The 15,809-nt window shown below is 38.3% G+C and overlaps 1 protein-coding gene across 1 annotated transcript in view; it reads left to right on the top strand.

The window, feature by feature from the left end:
- Nucleotides 1-15,809, top strand: part of ADAMTS6 (ADAM metallopeptidase with thrombospondin type 1 motif 6) — a 349,111-nt gene that overhangs the window by 156,684 nt on the left and 176,618 nt on the right. The window contains 2 exon segments of the mRNA XM_043970648.1: nucleotides 4,502-4,545; nucleotides 10,191-10,296. Coding sequence (XP_043826583.1) covers nucleotides 4,502-4,545; nucleotides 10,191-10,296 — 150 coding nt within the window.

The following is a 15,809-nucleotide window of genomic DNA, read 5'->3' on the forward strand; positions in this document are numbered from 1 at the left end:
CCACAAAGAAAACAATAAGTGGATGAATAATGTCTTGGCATCTTTCATGTCCTAGTTAAAATCCCATTCTCTGAAAGAAGCCTGTTCTGGTCCCCTTGAATGCTAGCACAGGCTCTATCCAAGGCAAAATGGTAATAATCTCAGAGTGGGTGCTTAATAAATGCTTGCTGACTGATTGGTGTGCGAAGTTGTACAGCACCTTAAACAACCTTAAGCTTCTCCCTGAATTAAAAAACAAAATTGTAAATGTCCTTTTAAACACTAATAATCTTCTAGTGTTGTGATATGGCTGCAAATAATGGAATACTGCAGTCTCCAAAGATTTGAAAGTGCAGTTCATTCAAAGGGCAATGATGGGACACTTGGTGGGTATAAATAGGCTTCAGGATATTATACATGACTATGCCCCAAAAGTAGCATAAACAATCTGCAGCCTGTGTGCTGCATTAGTACACATATAAATGTCAAGAAACCTAAAGGAAGACCCTTAGTACATTGGGTGAACTCCTTGCAGAGTATTTATAAGATGATGTGTGCAAGAATGACATACGATAAGACATGGATGAAATTTATACCTTTGGAAGGAGTACTCATATTGATAATGAGCAAAGATCCAACAAATACAATTATCCCTTCCACATCATGATTCTACCCACTGTGGTTTTGATATATCAAGTGTCAGCATAAGAAATTAAATGTGAATTTTGTGGAAACTGCAGACATCATGCAAAGGTCAGCAGATGACAGAAAAATTTAGAAACTCAGAAATACATAAAATATGTATATAGTATTTATTTTTTTTTTTTGGTGAGGCAATTGGGGTTAAGTGACTTGCCCAGGGTCACATAGCTAGTACGTATCAAGTGTTTGAGGCCAGATTTGAACTCAGGTCCTCCTGAATCCAGGGCTGGTGCTTTATCCACTGAGCCACGTAGCACCCCATATAGTATTTTATAATATCAACACATTTTATCTTTTAATACCACAATAATTCAGACTTCTTCTCTGGTACTAGAGGAGGGCCAAAAATCTTTATATGGGTTTTTCAGACCTTGGGGGCACCAGCCGCTAATCCCTGTGATATGGAAGGGATAACTGTTGGTTAAGACTGGACCTGTGATTTTATTGGAGTTTTGCATAAGGAAACTCCTTGTACCAATATAGGTCAGCATCTTCTCTGCAACTTTTATGGATTGATACTTTTATGGATTGATGTGTGGCTATTTTCTATATGCATATAGGCAGGAAGGAAACAAGTATATATATATATATATATATACATATATATATACACACACATATATACACATATACACGCTATATTTAGCTAGACACTATACTAAGCACTTTATAAATATTATCTTATTTTATCCTCACAACAACCCTAAGGGGTAGATGTGAGTATTCCTATTTTACAGTTGAGAAAACTGAGGCAGACAGAGATTAAGTGACTTGCCCAGGGTCTCACAGCTATTAAATGTCTGAGACTCAAGTCTTCCTGATTCCAAAACCCAGCATTCTATCCACTGTGCCACCTAGCACAATCAATGCTTAATCAATAATTGTTGACCCTGTTGCTATGAAATGACTATAAAATCCAATCAGGTGTGTATCCCATAGAGTTCATCCATCAGTACCTATGTGCAATAATGTATCTACATATCATATATAAATATGTCTAAAGACTGAATTTAACAAGAACAATTAGCAAAGTTGTTTAAACTTCCTTTATCAATTCCAATCATTTATTTACCCTCTTTATCTGCCTTTATATGGAATCCATCAGTGCATCTCAGCATCGAGACTTACCTTCTCTAACTGTTTTCACATGCTGCTGGAATACTTTATTATCTCATAGTTTGCATCAGAGGTTCTTATTTGAGCTAACAAATTGTAATCTTTATCAGTAGAAATCTAAACATTTACTCAATTGAGGAATTTGCTTATTTTTCTTTACTGCTGTTCATTTACTCATCCAACAAACATTTATTGAATGCTTACCATGTGCTAGGTATTCTACTAGCTGTTGCTGTCATTAGCTGTAAGGGCCCTGTCCTTGAAATGCAGGAGGATGCTAATGACAGTGGATGCTGTCCATCAATGTAGATCAGAACAGAGTACAAAATATTTCTGGAATGTAAATAAAATGAAGAATGCATGATTGGTTACTGAAATTGGTAAAGGGTAGACTATCCATAGAATAGAGTATTCTAAGGGGCAGCTAGGTGGCACAGTGGATAGAGCACCGGCCTTGGAGTCAGGAGTACCTGAGTTCAAATCCGGCCTCAGACACTTAACACTTACTAGCTGTGTGACCCTGGGCAAGTCACCTAACCCCAATTGCCTCACTAAAAAAAAAAAAATTAAGAATAGAGTATTCTAGAGTTGCATAATCTGATCTGAAATATGTAGGGGAAGAATTCTTCACTATAGTTAAGGGTAAGTTAAGGGTTTACTGAAGGAAACAATTATGGTGATTGAATGGAATCTGTGTATGTGGGGGAAGACAATTGTAGAATAGAGGCAGGAACTGCCCCAGGGTTGGCCAATAGAAGGTATATCCATTGTGATACAGAACTAATATGGATTTAGGATACATTTCTACTTACCTGCCTTACATTCATGATTCCCCCTGATGTTAAAATCCCATGAGTGATCAGGGAGTAGAGATCATATAAAGGGGGAAAGAATCTTTACATTCTCTCATCTCCATCTCCCAACTTTGGGAATTTTCATTGACTGTCCTTTATGCCACATACTCTCCTTCCCCCTCTTCCCCTGGCTTCCTTCAAGTCCCGGCTAAAATATCATCTTCTCCAGGAAGCCTTTCTCAATCTCCCTTAATTCTAGTGCTTTCCCTCTGTTGATTATCTTTAGTTTATCTTGAATCTACCTTGTTTGTACATAGTCGATCACATGTTGTCTCCCCCACTAGACTGTGAGCTCCTTGAGAAAGTGACTTGTTTTTTGCCTTTCTTTGTATTCCCTGTGCTTGGCACATAGTAGGGGCTAAATGAATGCTTACTGACTGACAGACTAATTGAAAGCAGAGTCTAAAACTTTATACTGTAAAGAAAGATCTATAGAGGTTAACTATAGCTTCCCTGTATTCAATCAATAACACAAAGAAGAACATACAGGATTTCAGTAGCAATATATACGAAACATTTAATGACAAATTTTGACAAATTACTTTATGAAGTACACAGAGTCTTTAGCAATGACAGAATCATTTGTTTCCAGTGTTTGATTTTGCTGACCAAAGATACTCTGTAGCCTTTACTTGAACATAATGGGAAGTGTTTCTTTTAATTTTATAACTTGGATTTTCTTTGGTTTGTAAAATATTTTAAAAAAAGAAAACTTCATTTTTCACATAGAAAAACAAAAGAGGCTATAATCCACCCTCACCCCACCCTCCTTTTGTTCATTCTTACTCTTAGGAATGCAGTCAGGCTGAGACCTCGAATTCTAAGAATATTATAATTGTAGCATTTGAGGTGTAATTCAATAAAAAATCTAACATGGTTTCACAAACCATTTCATTGTCTTGAATATTTGTTTTACTTCAGAATATTTGCTTTATTGAGAAGTTAGAAGACCCATTTTTGAATTTCAGACCTTGGGCAAGCAATTTGCCTTCCCCAGGACTCAGTTTCTTTATCTATGAAATGAGGAGGTAGAAATTCAGTTCTCTTCTACTTACTTCTAAATCCTGTGGTATTCTATGAATACATTCCAAGTCCTTAATGGCTTGTTCAATGCACTGGGTTCTGTTATTTTTATCACGATCTCTGAAGAGAGAATCGCTGTTTGAAGTTCAGCATGGACAAAGCTGCCTAACGTTGGGAAAACTTTGTTTCTTGAGTGGTCTATTTAGCTGTTTGAAAAACCTCTTAGAGCTATTTTCATCTTTTACCCCATGTAAAATCACAAGGGGGAAAAACGCAAACCACCTGACACCAGTTCTGTTTCCATTGTTCTGTGTTTTTGGCATAACTCTCTGGACTGGCTGTTTTTAACAAGAGCCTGTGTCGGAGTGAGTGGAAAGGAGTTCAGAATTATGCTAATAATTCCAAAATCTAAACTGCAGCCTGTGGCTCTAACAAGAACATATTCCAGCAGGTTCAGAAGAGAGTGGGAAAAAAAGCCACTCCTTTGCTTGGTTCAGAAGCAGTAGCAATCTGCAGACAGGCTGCGCTAGCTTCCTACCAGTATGGCAGGCTGTTTTATGGAAGCGGTGATTACAAAGGTCCACTTTAACCTTTCTTTCTTACTGGCAGGTGTCCCGCTGGCTCGCAGCCAGAGGCTGGGAGTGCAGTGTAGCCTGCGGTTTACTCCAGAGTGCTGAGAATGCCGGTACTCCAGCTGGCTGCTCATAATTACACTGATTGCGGTCTGACAACTGGAGCTACAAGACAGAGATGTGATAAATGTATGAGAATATTTTACAAATTTGATCACATTACAAATTTGATCTCTCTCTTTATCTCCTCTACAGATATGACATCTGCACTTATAAAAACAAGCCCTGTGGAACATTGGGTAAGTTTCAAAAAGGGGGAAGCACACGAATTCTATTTGTTGGCCAATGGACTTGACTCTTGGTTGTTCAACTGACCACTTTCCTTCCCTTCAGGACGTAATAAGTTCATCTGAAACTGACCCATAGCAACACTTAAAGTTGACCCTCAAGGGTACATAGTTTGTTAAAAGCCACCAAGAACTTTAATGATGTGAACTGCTATTTGGACTGTTTTGGGGCAACTGGAAAGCTGATAAGAACCTGCCAGATGATTCAAATTTAATAAGCAGTCATTCCGGGACAAAATTTATTGCTTATTTTCATATAATCCATCTCTGTGATTTCATATAATCCAGTTGTCTGTGATATGTTGGGAAAATATGAGAATAAATGAAAGCAATCAGCAGCCTTAAATCCCAAATCTTCAGAAGGAGCTTGCAGAAAGAGAAGTTTACCGAATTTGAAGGGATTATTAGAACTTCTCAATGCCTTGGCAGTGGAAAACATGTTTGTCCAGCATTATGGGTCAAGGGAAAGAGGGGTAAGGCTGCCCTTCTTAGCATTTGGATATATGCTTCCAAAATATTACTTGTTTTGTAAAACCTGCAGTTTTCTAGGGTATAAAAGTCAAATTTTATTATGAGGCATATTATCACTTCTTGATTAGCATTCAAATGCAAGTAGAAGAAAGCTATTCAAACATTATATTAGTGAGGATTATTCCACTAGCTTCGGGCTATAGGTTCTTTGGGCTGCTAGTCACTTCAAGGAGCAAGTGATTCAAGGAAACATTCAGTTTATATCAACAAATACTCATTAAGTGTTTACTCTGTGTAGGATACTCTGAGTAGGATACTCTGAGCTAGTGCTGGTTCTGTTTGGTGACGAATTTCTCAATGTAATTCAGTCTTTTTATAGAGTCAGCACTTTCAAGGACTTTTTCTATCCTAGCAGGAACCCTTTGGTAAAAGGGCAATCTGCTCTGCAGTGTGTGTGTGTGTGTGTGTGTGTGTGTGTGTTTGTAGCAAAAGGAGGACAGGATGATTAGAACTATCTGGAGTGTTCAGCTAAACTTCTTTCCAGGGGCTCATATCCTAGTGGTGGTTTGACCTGACATACTCTGTTTCTCCCATCCCATTTCTCCTGGTAGGATGTGTGATTGGGTCACAAAATTGATTTATCTGGCTCTAACTCAAACATTTTAGGGCCATCTCTACTCATGTATATCTTGCCACCAGACCCAGATGGCTCTGGAGAAGACAGTAAGGTTGGTGACTTTGCACAGCCCTCCCTCACTTAAATCCAATTCACTGCAAGTCACTACATTACATCCTGATGTCACAGTCCTCTTTAAGAATGAAGGACAGGGGAAGCTAGGTGGCGCAGTGGATAGAGCACTGGCCCTGGATTCTGGAGGACCTGAGTTCAAATCTGGCCTCAGACACTTAACACTTACTAGCTGTGTGACCCTGGGCAAGTCACTTAACCCCAATGGCCTCACTAAAAAAACAAAAAACCAAAAAACCAAAAAACCAAAAAAAAAAAAAAAAGAATGAAGGACAAACATGGGGCAGGTAGGTGGCTCAGTGGATAGAGCACCGGCCCTGGATTCAGGAGGACCTGAGTTCAAATCTGGCCTCAGACACTTGACACTTACTAACTGTGTGACCCTGGGCAAGTCACTTAACCTCAATTGCCTCACCCCTCCCCCCCAAAAAAAAAAGAAAAAAAAAGAATGAAGGACAAACAATAACAGCCGAACTGTCAGGTCTACCAGTGAGGAAGGCACAGTTGTGAGGATCTAATGGAAAGAGAGCTAGACTGAGATTCATAAGATATATCTATATCATTGATTGACCATATGACTATGGACAATTAACTTAACTTCCTGGGCCTTGATTTCTTTATCTTTAAAGTAAGACTAATATCACATATTTGGATCAGAGCAAAGCTGTGAGGACCAAATGGGATAAATAATGGGAAGGTGTTTAGGAACAAAGGTGCCATATAAAAACAAAATGATATTGTTCTTTGTTATAGAAATAAATATAATATAGAGTATTTAATATAGATTTTTTTTTAAAAATCATCATCTGCTTTATTCTTTTTAGGCCATAAATGGAAGCTAAATGTTTAACGAAGTTTAGGTATAACAGATGAGATCCTAGCATAATTATGTGTATATTGAGTGGATTCAGGTTTATCAAGCTTACTTGTAATGGTAGCTGGTCCTCTTTTGAGCACAGCTGTTGACATTATTACTCTTTTTAAAAAGTTTGAAATTCCCTTTTTAATGCCCCAAATGGAAGACTTAATTAACTTTTCTACTCCTTTCTTTCCCTTCCTTACTTAATCTTTACCTTATAAAGGAGTAAGCAAGGCAAGATGGCAAGAAAGTTGTGTGTGAAAGATACCTAGGGAAAGAGAAGGGGGAGGTCATACACTGGCTTCTCTGCTTAGGTTTGTGCTTTTTGCTAAACTGAGAAAGGATGCTGTCTGTCTTCATCCTGGTGTGGGGCATGAAGAAATTCATCATGGAAATGGGTTTTATCGGGAAGCTGTTCAGTGTTCTTTCTCTTGCTGAACCAAAGCTCAATAATGTAGCTTCATTAATTTGTCAGTACTATGGGTTGGAAGTAGCGTGGCAAATGCCTATCTGACAAATATCATAGAAAGAATTTCTGTACTGGGAGTTCCCTTCCAACTCTTGAATCAGTGATTTTTATGAATTCCTAGATTATCTACATTCAAGTATAAATGTAATCATGCACCATAAAGTCAAGAATACTATTTTTTTATTCTTAAAAGAATATTGGGGTCAAAAGCCATTTCAGACTTCCTAGAGTCTAGATCAAAGGAAGGAGAACTGAGAAGGAGCATGCTGCAGTAGGACAAGGGCTGATTTCAAGTACCTCTTCTGATACCTCCAACAAGACTCTTAACCTCTCAGCACCCCAGGGATCTCTGTAAAATAGATGAATTGTCAATCTTGGAGTTCCCCACCAAATGAAATCACAAGTCCAGACAAAACAAACAAACAAACAAATAAAAATTCCAACTGTGAGTAAACCTTGCATATAGAATCCAATCCAACAAACATTTATTAAGTGACAAGTACTGAGAAAAGGGAGTAACTAGGTGAGTAATGAATAGAGTGCTGGGCCTGGAGTTGGGAAGATCTGAGCTCAAATCTGACCTCAGATCCTTACTAGCTGTGTGACCCTGGGCAAGTCATTTAACCCCTTACTTCAGTTCCTCATCTGTAAAATGGGGACAAACTGGAGAAGGAAATGACTAACCGCTTTAGTATCTTTGCCAAGAAAACCTCATGGACTTGTGCATGGGGGTCATGAAGAGTCAAAAGTGACTGAATGACTGAACAACAACAAAAAAGTACTGAAAATACAGAAACAAAATGAAATAAGGGCCTTGACCTCAAGAAGATTACATTATGATGCAAGTACATGTGTTGACCTTCATATGAGAAATGCTAATGACTCCCACCATCAGTAGAGCATATGCCACTTGAGTGGCTTTTCCTGTGGTGGTAATTATCTGCATTCTCTGGGCTAACTTCCTTTGTGAGATGTCTGAATAGAGTGAAGGGTGAGATCTGTGGCCATAAAACATAAACTCTACTGCCCTGCTTGGGCATCAAAGCCATCACCAACAATGGAGAGAATTTGGTAACATCACAAGAAAGAAAACAATTGACCAAGACAATATTTGTTTTTGTTTTTTTGGCTTAGGAGCACTCCTAGGCAGTCACACCCAAATAGTTTGTTGCTAGTTATTCTTCCTCTTAATGCGTTTTCTTAGCATAGCTAGAAGTTTTATATAAAACTTCAGAGCCAAATTTGTGTTTAAAAAATCTATGGTTCTACAGGGAGTTGTTGAGAGTTTTCTTTTTTAAATATGAACCACAAGCCATATATAAAAATGTCGCCCCTGCAATAGTACTTGAGGTTGGGGAAATATGAAACAATCTTAATTGAACAATAATTACCCTTCATAATTTTGATGGGGACACATTTTTCTAAGACTCACAAGATATAGTGTGCTCAAATGGCATGAGATATTTGCTTTGCTTTCTTTTATCTGCTTCTCTATTTATGCATCCTACTGCAGTCACTGTGCCCAAGAAAACAACACATCAGGCTGAAGATAGTTAATGGGATTTAAAACAAATTATTATCTGACATGTTGAAACAAAAGACTTCTAGTTAATAAAAAAAATCCTGTTGAATAAATAATGGCCTCATCTCTTGCTATCTTGTTATTGTCCTTGCTTTTCTCTATAAAATATCTAAATTAGTGAAAATATTATTTATATGTTCAAATCACCAGTGTTAGTAAAACATCCTAAGGTCTCAGAGGTCTAATTTTTTTTTGCTTCCAACTAGGTACAATAAACAATCCCTCAGTGAAGTCCAACTCTACTTTATTCTGGTTGTTAGGTTGAAATTTTGGATGGAGGTGGGGTGGCACAGGATGTGTGGAGGCAGTTTCTAGAGCTTTCCTGTTGGTGAAGTGCTGGGTAATACAGCTTACACTGTATCAAATTAGCGTAACTGAGAAATTGAGTTGGTTGGAAGGCAATTACCAATACTTGGATCAAGGTAGTCTGTTCATAAATGTGAAATGTTTTTCCTACATTTCCCCTGATTTCTTCCAAGTGACTTATCCTAGTCCTTCTTTATTTCTCTCTCTGTTAAGTGATGCAGTATGATTTGGAATCTGTTTCCTTAGACAGGGTAGCATTTTTCCTTTTGCACAAAAGTTCCTTTTTCTCTGCTCTGTTTTGGAGCTGTACACAGATTTACAGAGCATGATATTCTCTTGGAGTGGATGTTAAAGCATAAAGGATAACTTCAGGAACCTTGTAGTTCACCAGCATCAGTGAATTAGCACCAGTGCATCTCCTTTATTAGGAATATTCAATACACCAAAGGAGGCAATAGGATAGGAGCCTACGTTCCTAAATTTGGGAATGAATTTCCTTCCATTAAGAATATTTGAAAGAAGATGCTAACATCCTTACCAAGACTAATTTCAAGAGATGCTGATTGAAAGAAATGAAGAAAAAAAGGGGGGAAACCAGCAGACCATGCCATTAGTGACTTAGCGTGTGTTGTTGTTGTTTTTTTAACAGTTCTTTCCCTCTATTGATAACATTTAGTTTTGTTTTTATAAAAACGTCTTTTTTTAACCACTTGGGACTCGTTTTTTTTTGGTAACTAAAAAAAGTTGCTTGTATATTTTTATGAACCCACTAAACTTAAACAGATCTCTTTAGAAAAATAATGTGGATACATTTTGCTTTCTGCAGTCCCAAGAATGTTAAAATAGAAATGCTTTCTTGAATTCCCTCTCCTGGCTCAAGTTACTAGGTGGTCCCAAGTTACCAGAAGTAAAATTTATAAATCTAACCCCTCGTCTAGACATTTTCCAGCACTGACTGCAGTTCAAAAAATATTCATGTCTAGCCGGCAGAGTGAAATTCCCCCCCAGTGATTTTGCAAATGACTAGAAAGTTAACCTTTTGCCAACTGCTCCTTCTGTGCGTGGAGGTTATTAAAAAAAAGAATCCAGGCATTTATAAGTAGGGGCTTTTAAGACTGCAACACCTTGGCTTGACCCTTTGTGTCTCCTTCTGTTTCTTCAGGCTTGGCCTCTGTGGCTGGAATGTGTGAGCCTGAAAGGAGCTGCAGCATTAATGAAGACATTGGCCTGGGCTCCGCTTTTACCATTGCTCATGAGATTGGTCACAAGTGAGTGAATTTAAGAAAATCAAGATAAAATTTAGTACGCTGCTCTTGGAGCAACTGGGGAAACTACTGTTTTGATTGCTTGCATTTGGCCACACTCTAACTCCATCTCTATTTGATGACAAGAGGGAATATTACCCTTCCCATGAAGGTTTCCCAACCCAGATTATATGGTGGATTGGGAAAAGATTGATATTCTCTCTTCTCCCTCTTCCCTGTCCTCTGCAGCTGCAGGGAGATAATTGAGAGGGGCAGAGACTAGGAGCCGAAGAGAGGAGGGTACCTGAGGATGGAAAGAGCAGGACACAGGGAGAAGGAGGAGCCACTTTCTGCTGGAAATTTATGGGTTTTGAGAAATGAAGAGCTTTGGAAATAAAAATTCTTCAGACTAGTAAAAATTTGCCATGAAGCAGTAGTTGGGAAACACTGTTTCTAGTGGTACTATTGCAGTTTGGGCATTGGGTTAAGGTGTCTTGAGATTGGGAATCTTTTCAAGTAATATTTTTGATTAATTAAAAAAAAGGTCGGATTCTTTGTTGACTATGCACACTCAAGTATCATTTGTGTACATTTGAAAGGGTTTAACTTTAGCTATGCCTAGCTTCTTCATTTCTCCCTTTCCTCAGGAAGGTAAAAAGAGTCCTGCCTTTTCTTTTCCGTTCCAATTTTAGTATATGTGCTGCCGAAGCGAGCACCTGCCTTTTTTTTTTCGATCCTCCCCGATTATATAGGATGATAAAATGTTACTTCTGTTCTTGTTCTTGGTCCAGCTGTGCACATGGCATTTCCAGGACTGAAGTGTACTCGTTGGCAGCTGTGACATGACTTTCATTTTCTCTTGAGCCACCTGTGTGTCAAGTCGAGAGAACATGATGTTATTGGACAGCAGCAGTGCTGTGGAATAAGTGGTGGTGAGATGGAGGAGGATGGCATCCCACTTGGTTTTAGACAGACCTGAAATCATCCTGTTAAGCTTTTAAAATATGAGTCAGAGAGGCAACATAGCCCTGAGGTTAGTGAGCTGGCCCTTAGAAGGAGAGGTGTCAAGTCTCACCTCATTCTGGTGAAGCCACTTAACTGTTCAGTGCCTCCAGGCACCTAAAGTTTGAGAACAGGTATCACTTTGCATTGGGAGTTTCCTTACAGGGAGCTCTGTATCCCTAAGAAATTACAGACCCTGTCCAACTTCCAAAAACAAAAACAAAACCCCCAACTACATCTGTTAGCTAACACATCCTACAGTCTTAACAAATCCCTCTCCTACTCATGTTTTTTCTCTTCATTTTAAGCACTTAGATAGTAGTACGTTTAAAGCTTGTGAAGAGATGGATTTTATAATATTGGGCTTCTTTCAAGTACTGATATCCTTAGGAGGTTTAGGGATGACTGGATGGGACTTCCAATGTGATTTAAGAAGTCTCTTCTTTAAGTGTTCAGACGTGGGGTTAGTTTTGTGTGGTGCACTAGTCCATTCTCTAGTACAATTAAGAAAGTGTTGCAAAGTGAATAGGTGAATGGTCTTGGAGTCAGGAAGAAGTGAATTCCACCTGTGTCTTTGACACATACTCTATGTGATTGGGGGCGAATCACATAAAGCTTTCAAATACCTGTCTAAAACTGGATGCTGTTAAGTGGCTGATATACAGGAGTGGAGGGCATACCTACCCTGGGAATTCCTCATGTCTGTCAAATCGCAGGATAAGATGAAAGGGAAGGGAGAATAGAAAATAGGAAAAAGGGAAAGGAAAAAGTGGTACAATACTCTAGCTAGAATTCCTCCTTTCCATTGAGCTTGGCATTTAGCTTTCATTCTAGTGCTTGGCACAATGTCTGGCACAGAATGTTTATTAACTGAATGAAATCTGGTCAAGTCTGATTTTGCAAAGAATTCTCTAAATGCCTTATCAAGCATTTTTATATTGCAATTCCCCTTTTATAGTGGCAGCTTCCCATATTTTACTTTAAGTCTTCCTTGAGGCTACTAGGAGTTACAGTAGATAGAGTGATGGACCTTGAATCAGGAAAATTCGAGTCAGATCCAGTTTCAGACACTTACTAGTTGTATGACCCTGGGTAAGTCACTTGACCTCTGCTGCCTAAGTTTTCTTATCTGTAAAATGGAGATAATAATAGCAACTACCTCCCAGGGTTGTTATGAGAATAAAATTAGATAATATTTCTAAAGTGCTTCACAAACCCTAAAGTGCTATATAAGCACTAGATATTATTGTTCTCAAGTGTCTCACCCAGTAAGTACCCTGTATACAGTAGGCACTTACTAAGTGTTTGTTTGACTTTAGCCTGTCTTTTTTTTTTAAGTGACTTGCCTAGGGTCACACAGCTAATAAGTGTCAAGTGTCTGAGGCCAGACTTGAACTCAGGGACTTCTGAATCCAGGACCAGTGCTTTATCCATTGCACCACCTAGTTGCCCCTGACTTTAGCCTGTCTTTAGATAATTTTGTTCTCTTTTTTCCTTTTAAAGGTTAGCCTTTTAAAAAAATGAAATAAAATTGTAACCACCGAATATATTTCCTTCATTTGACTTGCCTACTAAATTTGGCGAAAAGAATCATGGAATAAGCAAAAGCAAGGGAGTCAGGCAGAAGGAGAAAGAACTAAATGAGGCAGATAATTCAGAATCGTGGAAAATAAGCTCCTGAACATTTGAGTATAATAATCAAAGTCAGCAAATGGAAAGTGATTGTTTGTTGTTCATCTATTTGCCCCATAAGGGTCATAATTTAAAGATAGAGGTTAAGTGCCTTTCCAGTGGTCCTAAATAGTAGTCTTGGGATTCAGACTCATGTCTTTTGACTCCAAATCCATTCCGTCCCTTACTGCTAATCACTGGACAAGAGCTAGGGTTTTTTCCCCCACATATAAATGAATATTTAAAAATTCATATTAATTTCTTTTGGGGGATTCTACTTAGATTTGGATAATGATAGAAGGAAGATGAAGAAAATGTTTAATAAAGTTGAGAAACAGTTGTATTCAAAATAAGAAAAACTAGCTGAAAACATATAATTCTTCTCTTCCTCTTTTCCTCATTCTTTTCCAAACTACTTATGGTAAATAGTAGGAGACTGAAAGTGAAAATGTCCTCATGAGAGGAACATACATCTCCGACTCACTTAAACTCAGGCTCATTAATGGTAGCCATAATCTTATGCAACCAGATTGTATTTAATAGGTTCTGTTAGATTCAATAAAATGGAAATATTGGGACAAGTCACATACTAGCAGGCGGGTAATTGTGTGTTTGATGGTAACATTGCCTTATGTAGTTACAAATGCCCAAATATGTGTGGCAAACCTACTTAATGCCCAAATATGTGTGGCAAACCTTTTTCTGTATATTGTGCTGTAAGTAGCTGAGATGAGGGATCAGGACCATTGTGCTTTTTTATTAAGATTCTAACTGGGCCACCTACCAGGCATTCTATTTTGCTCCCTCAGTTCTGCCTACATAATTATTCTCCTCCATGTTAGATCTATCCAGTAGGTACTTTGAGGTTTCCTGGAAATGAGTAACAGTGCCTTAAGTAGCAGAGCTATAGAAATGAAGCAAAATGTGTCTTGGAAGTGTCTTTTATGCATTGGTATGTAATTAGAGGTTGTATGATACGTGTACCCTTCAAGTCAGGAAGATCTGAGTTCAAGTCCTATATTGATATGATTTGGGGAAAGTCTCTAAACCTCTCACTGCCTCCACAAAGCTCTTTAAGGGTAGGGAAAAAGGAAGTGCAAACTATGTACCAGGCACCGTACTAAGTATTTGTTACAAATATTATCTTATTTCATCTTTTCGACAATCCTGAAAGGTAGATGCTATCATTATCCCCATTTTATTGTTGAGGAAACTGAGGCAAACAGAGGTTAAGTGATTTGTCCAGGGTCCCACAACTAGTAATTGTTTGAGACTGGATTTGAACTCAGTTCTTCTGGACTCTAGGCTCAGCACTCTATCACAGAAGTTCTCTATATCCATGAAATCGCATACAGCAGCAAAAGAAAAATAGCATAGTGTAATGGATTGAGTGCTAAGTTAGAGTCAGGAAATCCTGGGTTCAAATCCCACCTCTAACATTGATTAGTTCCATGGCCATGGATAGGTCACTTAATCACTCTATTGAGTTTTTATTAATCCATTGACAATTATTAAGCACCTACTATGTGCTGAATGCTGTGGATACAAACAGGAAAATAAGATAACCTTTGCCCTCAAGGAGTTTTTATGTTCTCCTGGTTATATAATATGTTCAAAGATAATGTTCATAGACAAATACACACATACAGTGAATGGGGGGAGAGAAGATACTATACTAACACATGTATAAAGAAAGACCTCCTGGAGGTAGTATTTGAGCATTGTCTTAACTGGAGTTAGGGACTTCAAGAAGTGAAGGTGACAAAGAAAGATAAATCAGGCACTGGGGACAGCCAGACAAAGACATAGAGAAGAAAGACGAAGTATTGTGTATGGGGAGCCGTAGCAGGCCAATTTGGCTATAGTCTAGAGTCAAGTCAAATCCACAAGCATTTATTAAATACCTGCTATGGGCTAGGTGCATTGCTAAGGGCTGGGGATACAAAGAAAGACAAAAAAACAGTACTCCCTGCTCTCAGGGTGCTCTAATGGGAGAGACAATGTACAAACCACAATAAATAGATAATATATGTATATATACACATACTCGTACATATATGTATGTGTATATATATTATCTCTGAGATAATCTCTAATTAATCCTATATATATGTGTGCATAGGGGTATGTGTGTATATATACATATATGTATATACATATATATACATATATGTGTGTGTGTGTGTGTGTGTGTGTATATATATATATATATATATATATACACACATACACCCCTATGCACACATATATAGGGATAGAGATTACCTCAGAGAAAAGGAGCTAAGATTAAGAATATGAAGAAGAGGGATCTATAGTCAACCTGAAAATCTGGGCTGAAGGCAGATTGTAAAGGGCTTTCTATGCTTAATAGAAGAGTTTATGTTTGATCCTGGAGGCAATAATCAGTCATTTTTGTTTCTTGAGTAGAAGAATGGTCAGATTGTACTTTAGGAAGCATTGCAGCTGTGTGAAGGATGAATTGGGAAGGAGAGAGACTTTTGAGGCAGGGGGAACAATAATGAGACTATTGCAACAGTCCTAGGCATAGGTGATGAGGACCTGAACTAAGGTTCTTAAGGCATAAGTAGAAAGCAAAGGGCAGCTGTGAGACCTATTGAGGAAGTGGAATCAACAAGATTTGGCCAACTGATAAATTGAGGATGATTCCTGGGTTGCAAAGCTTGGTGACTAATTGAATGATGGTGTCCTTGATAGAAGAGGGAAAATTAGGAGGAAGGATAGATTTAGGGAGAAATATAATGAGTTCTGTTTTAAACATATTGTTTGAGGTACAGCTAGAACACTGGCTTGGGAGTCAGGAGAACCTGAGTTCGAATGTGACCTCAGACACTTATTAACTGTGT

This window comes from Dromiciops gliroides, chromosome 1 (genome assembly GCF_019393635.1).
Source record: "Dromiciops gliroides isolate mDroGli1 chromosome 1, mDroGli1.pri, whole genome shotgun sequence".
In the NCBI taxonomy this organism is placed as follows: Eukaryota; Metazoa; Chordata; class Mammalia; order Microbiotheria; family Microbiotheriidae; genus Dromiciops; species Dromiciops gliroides.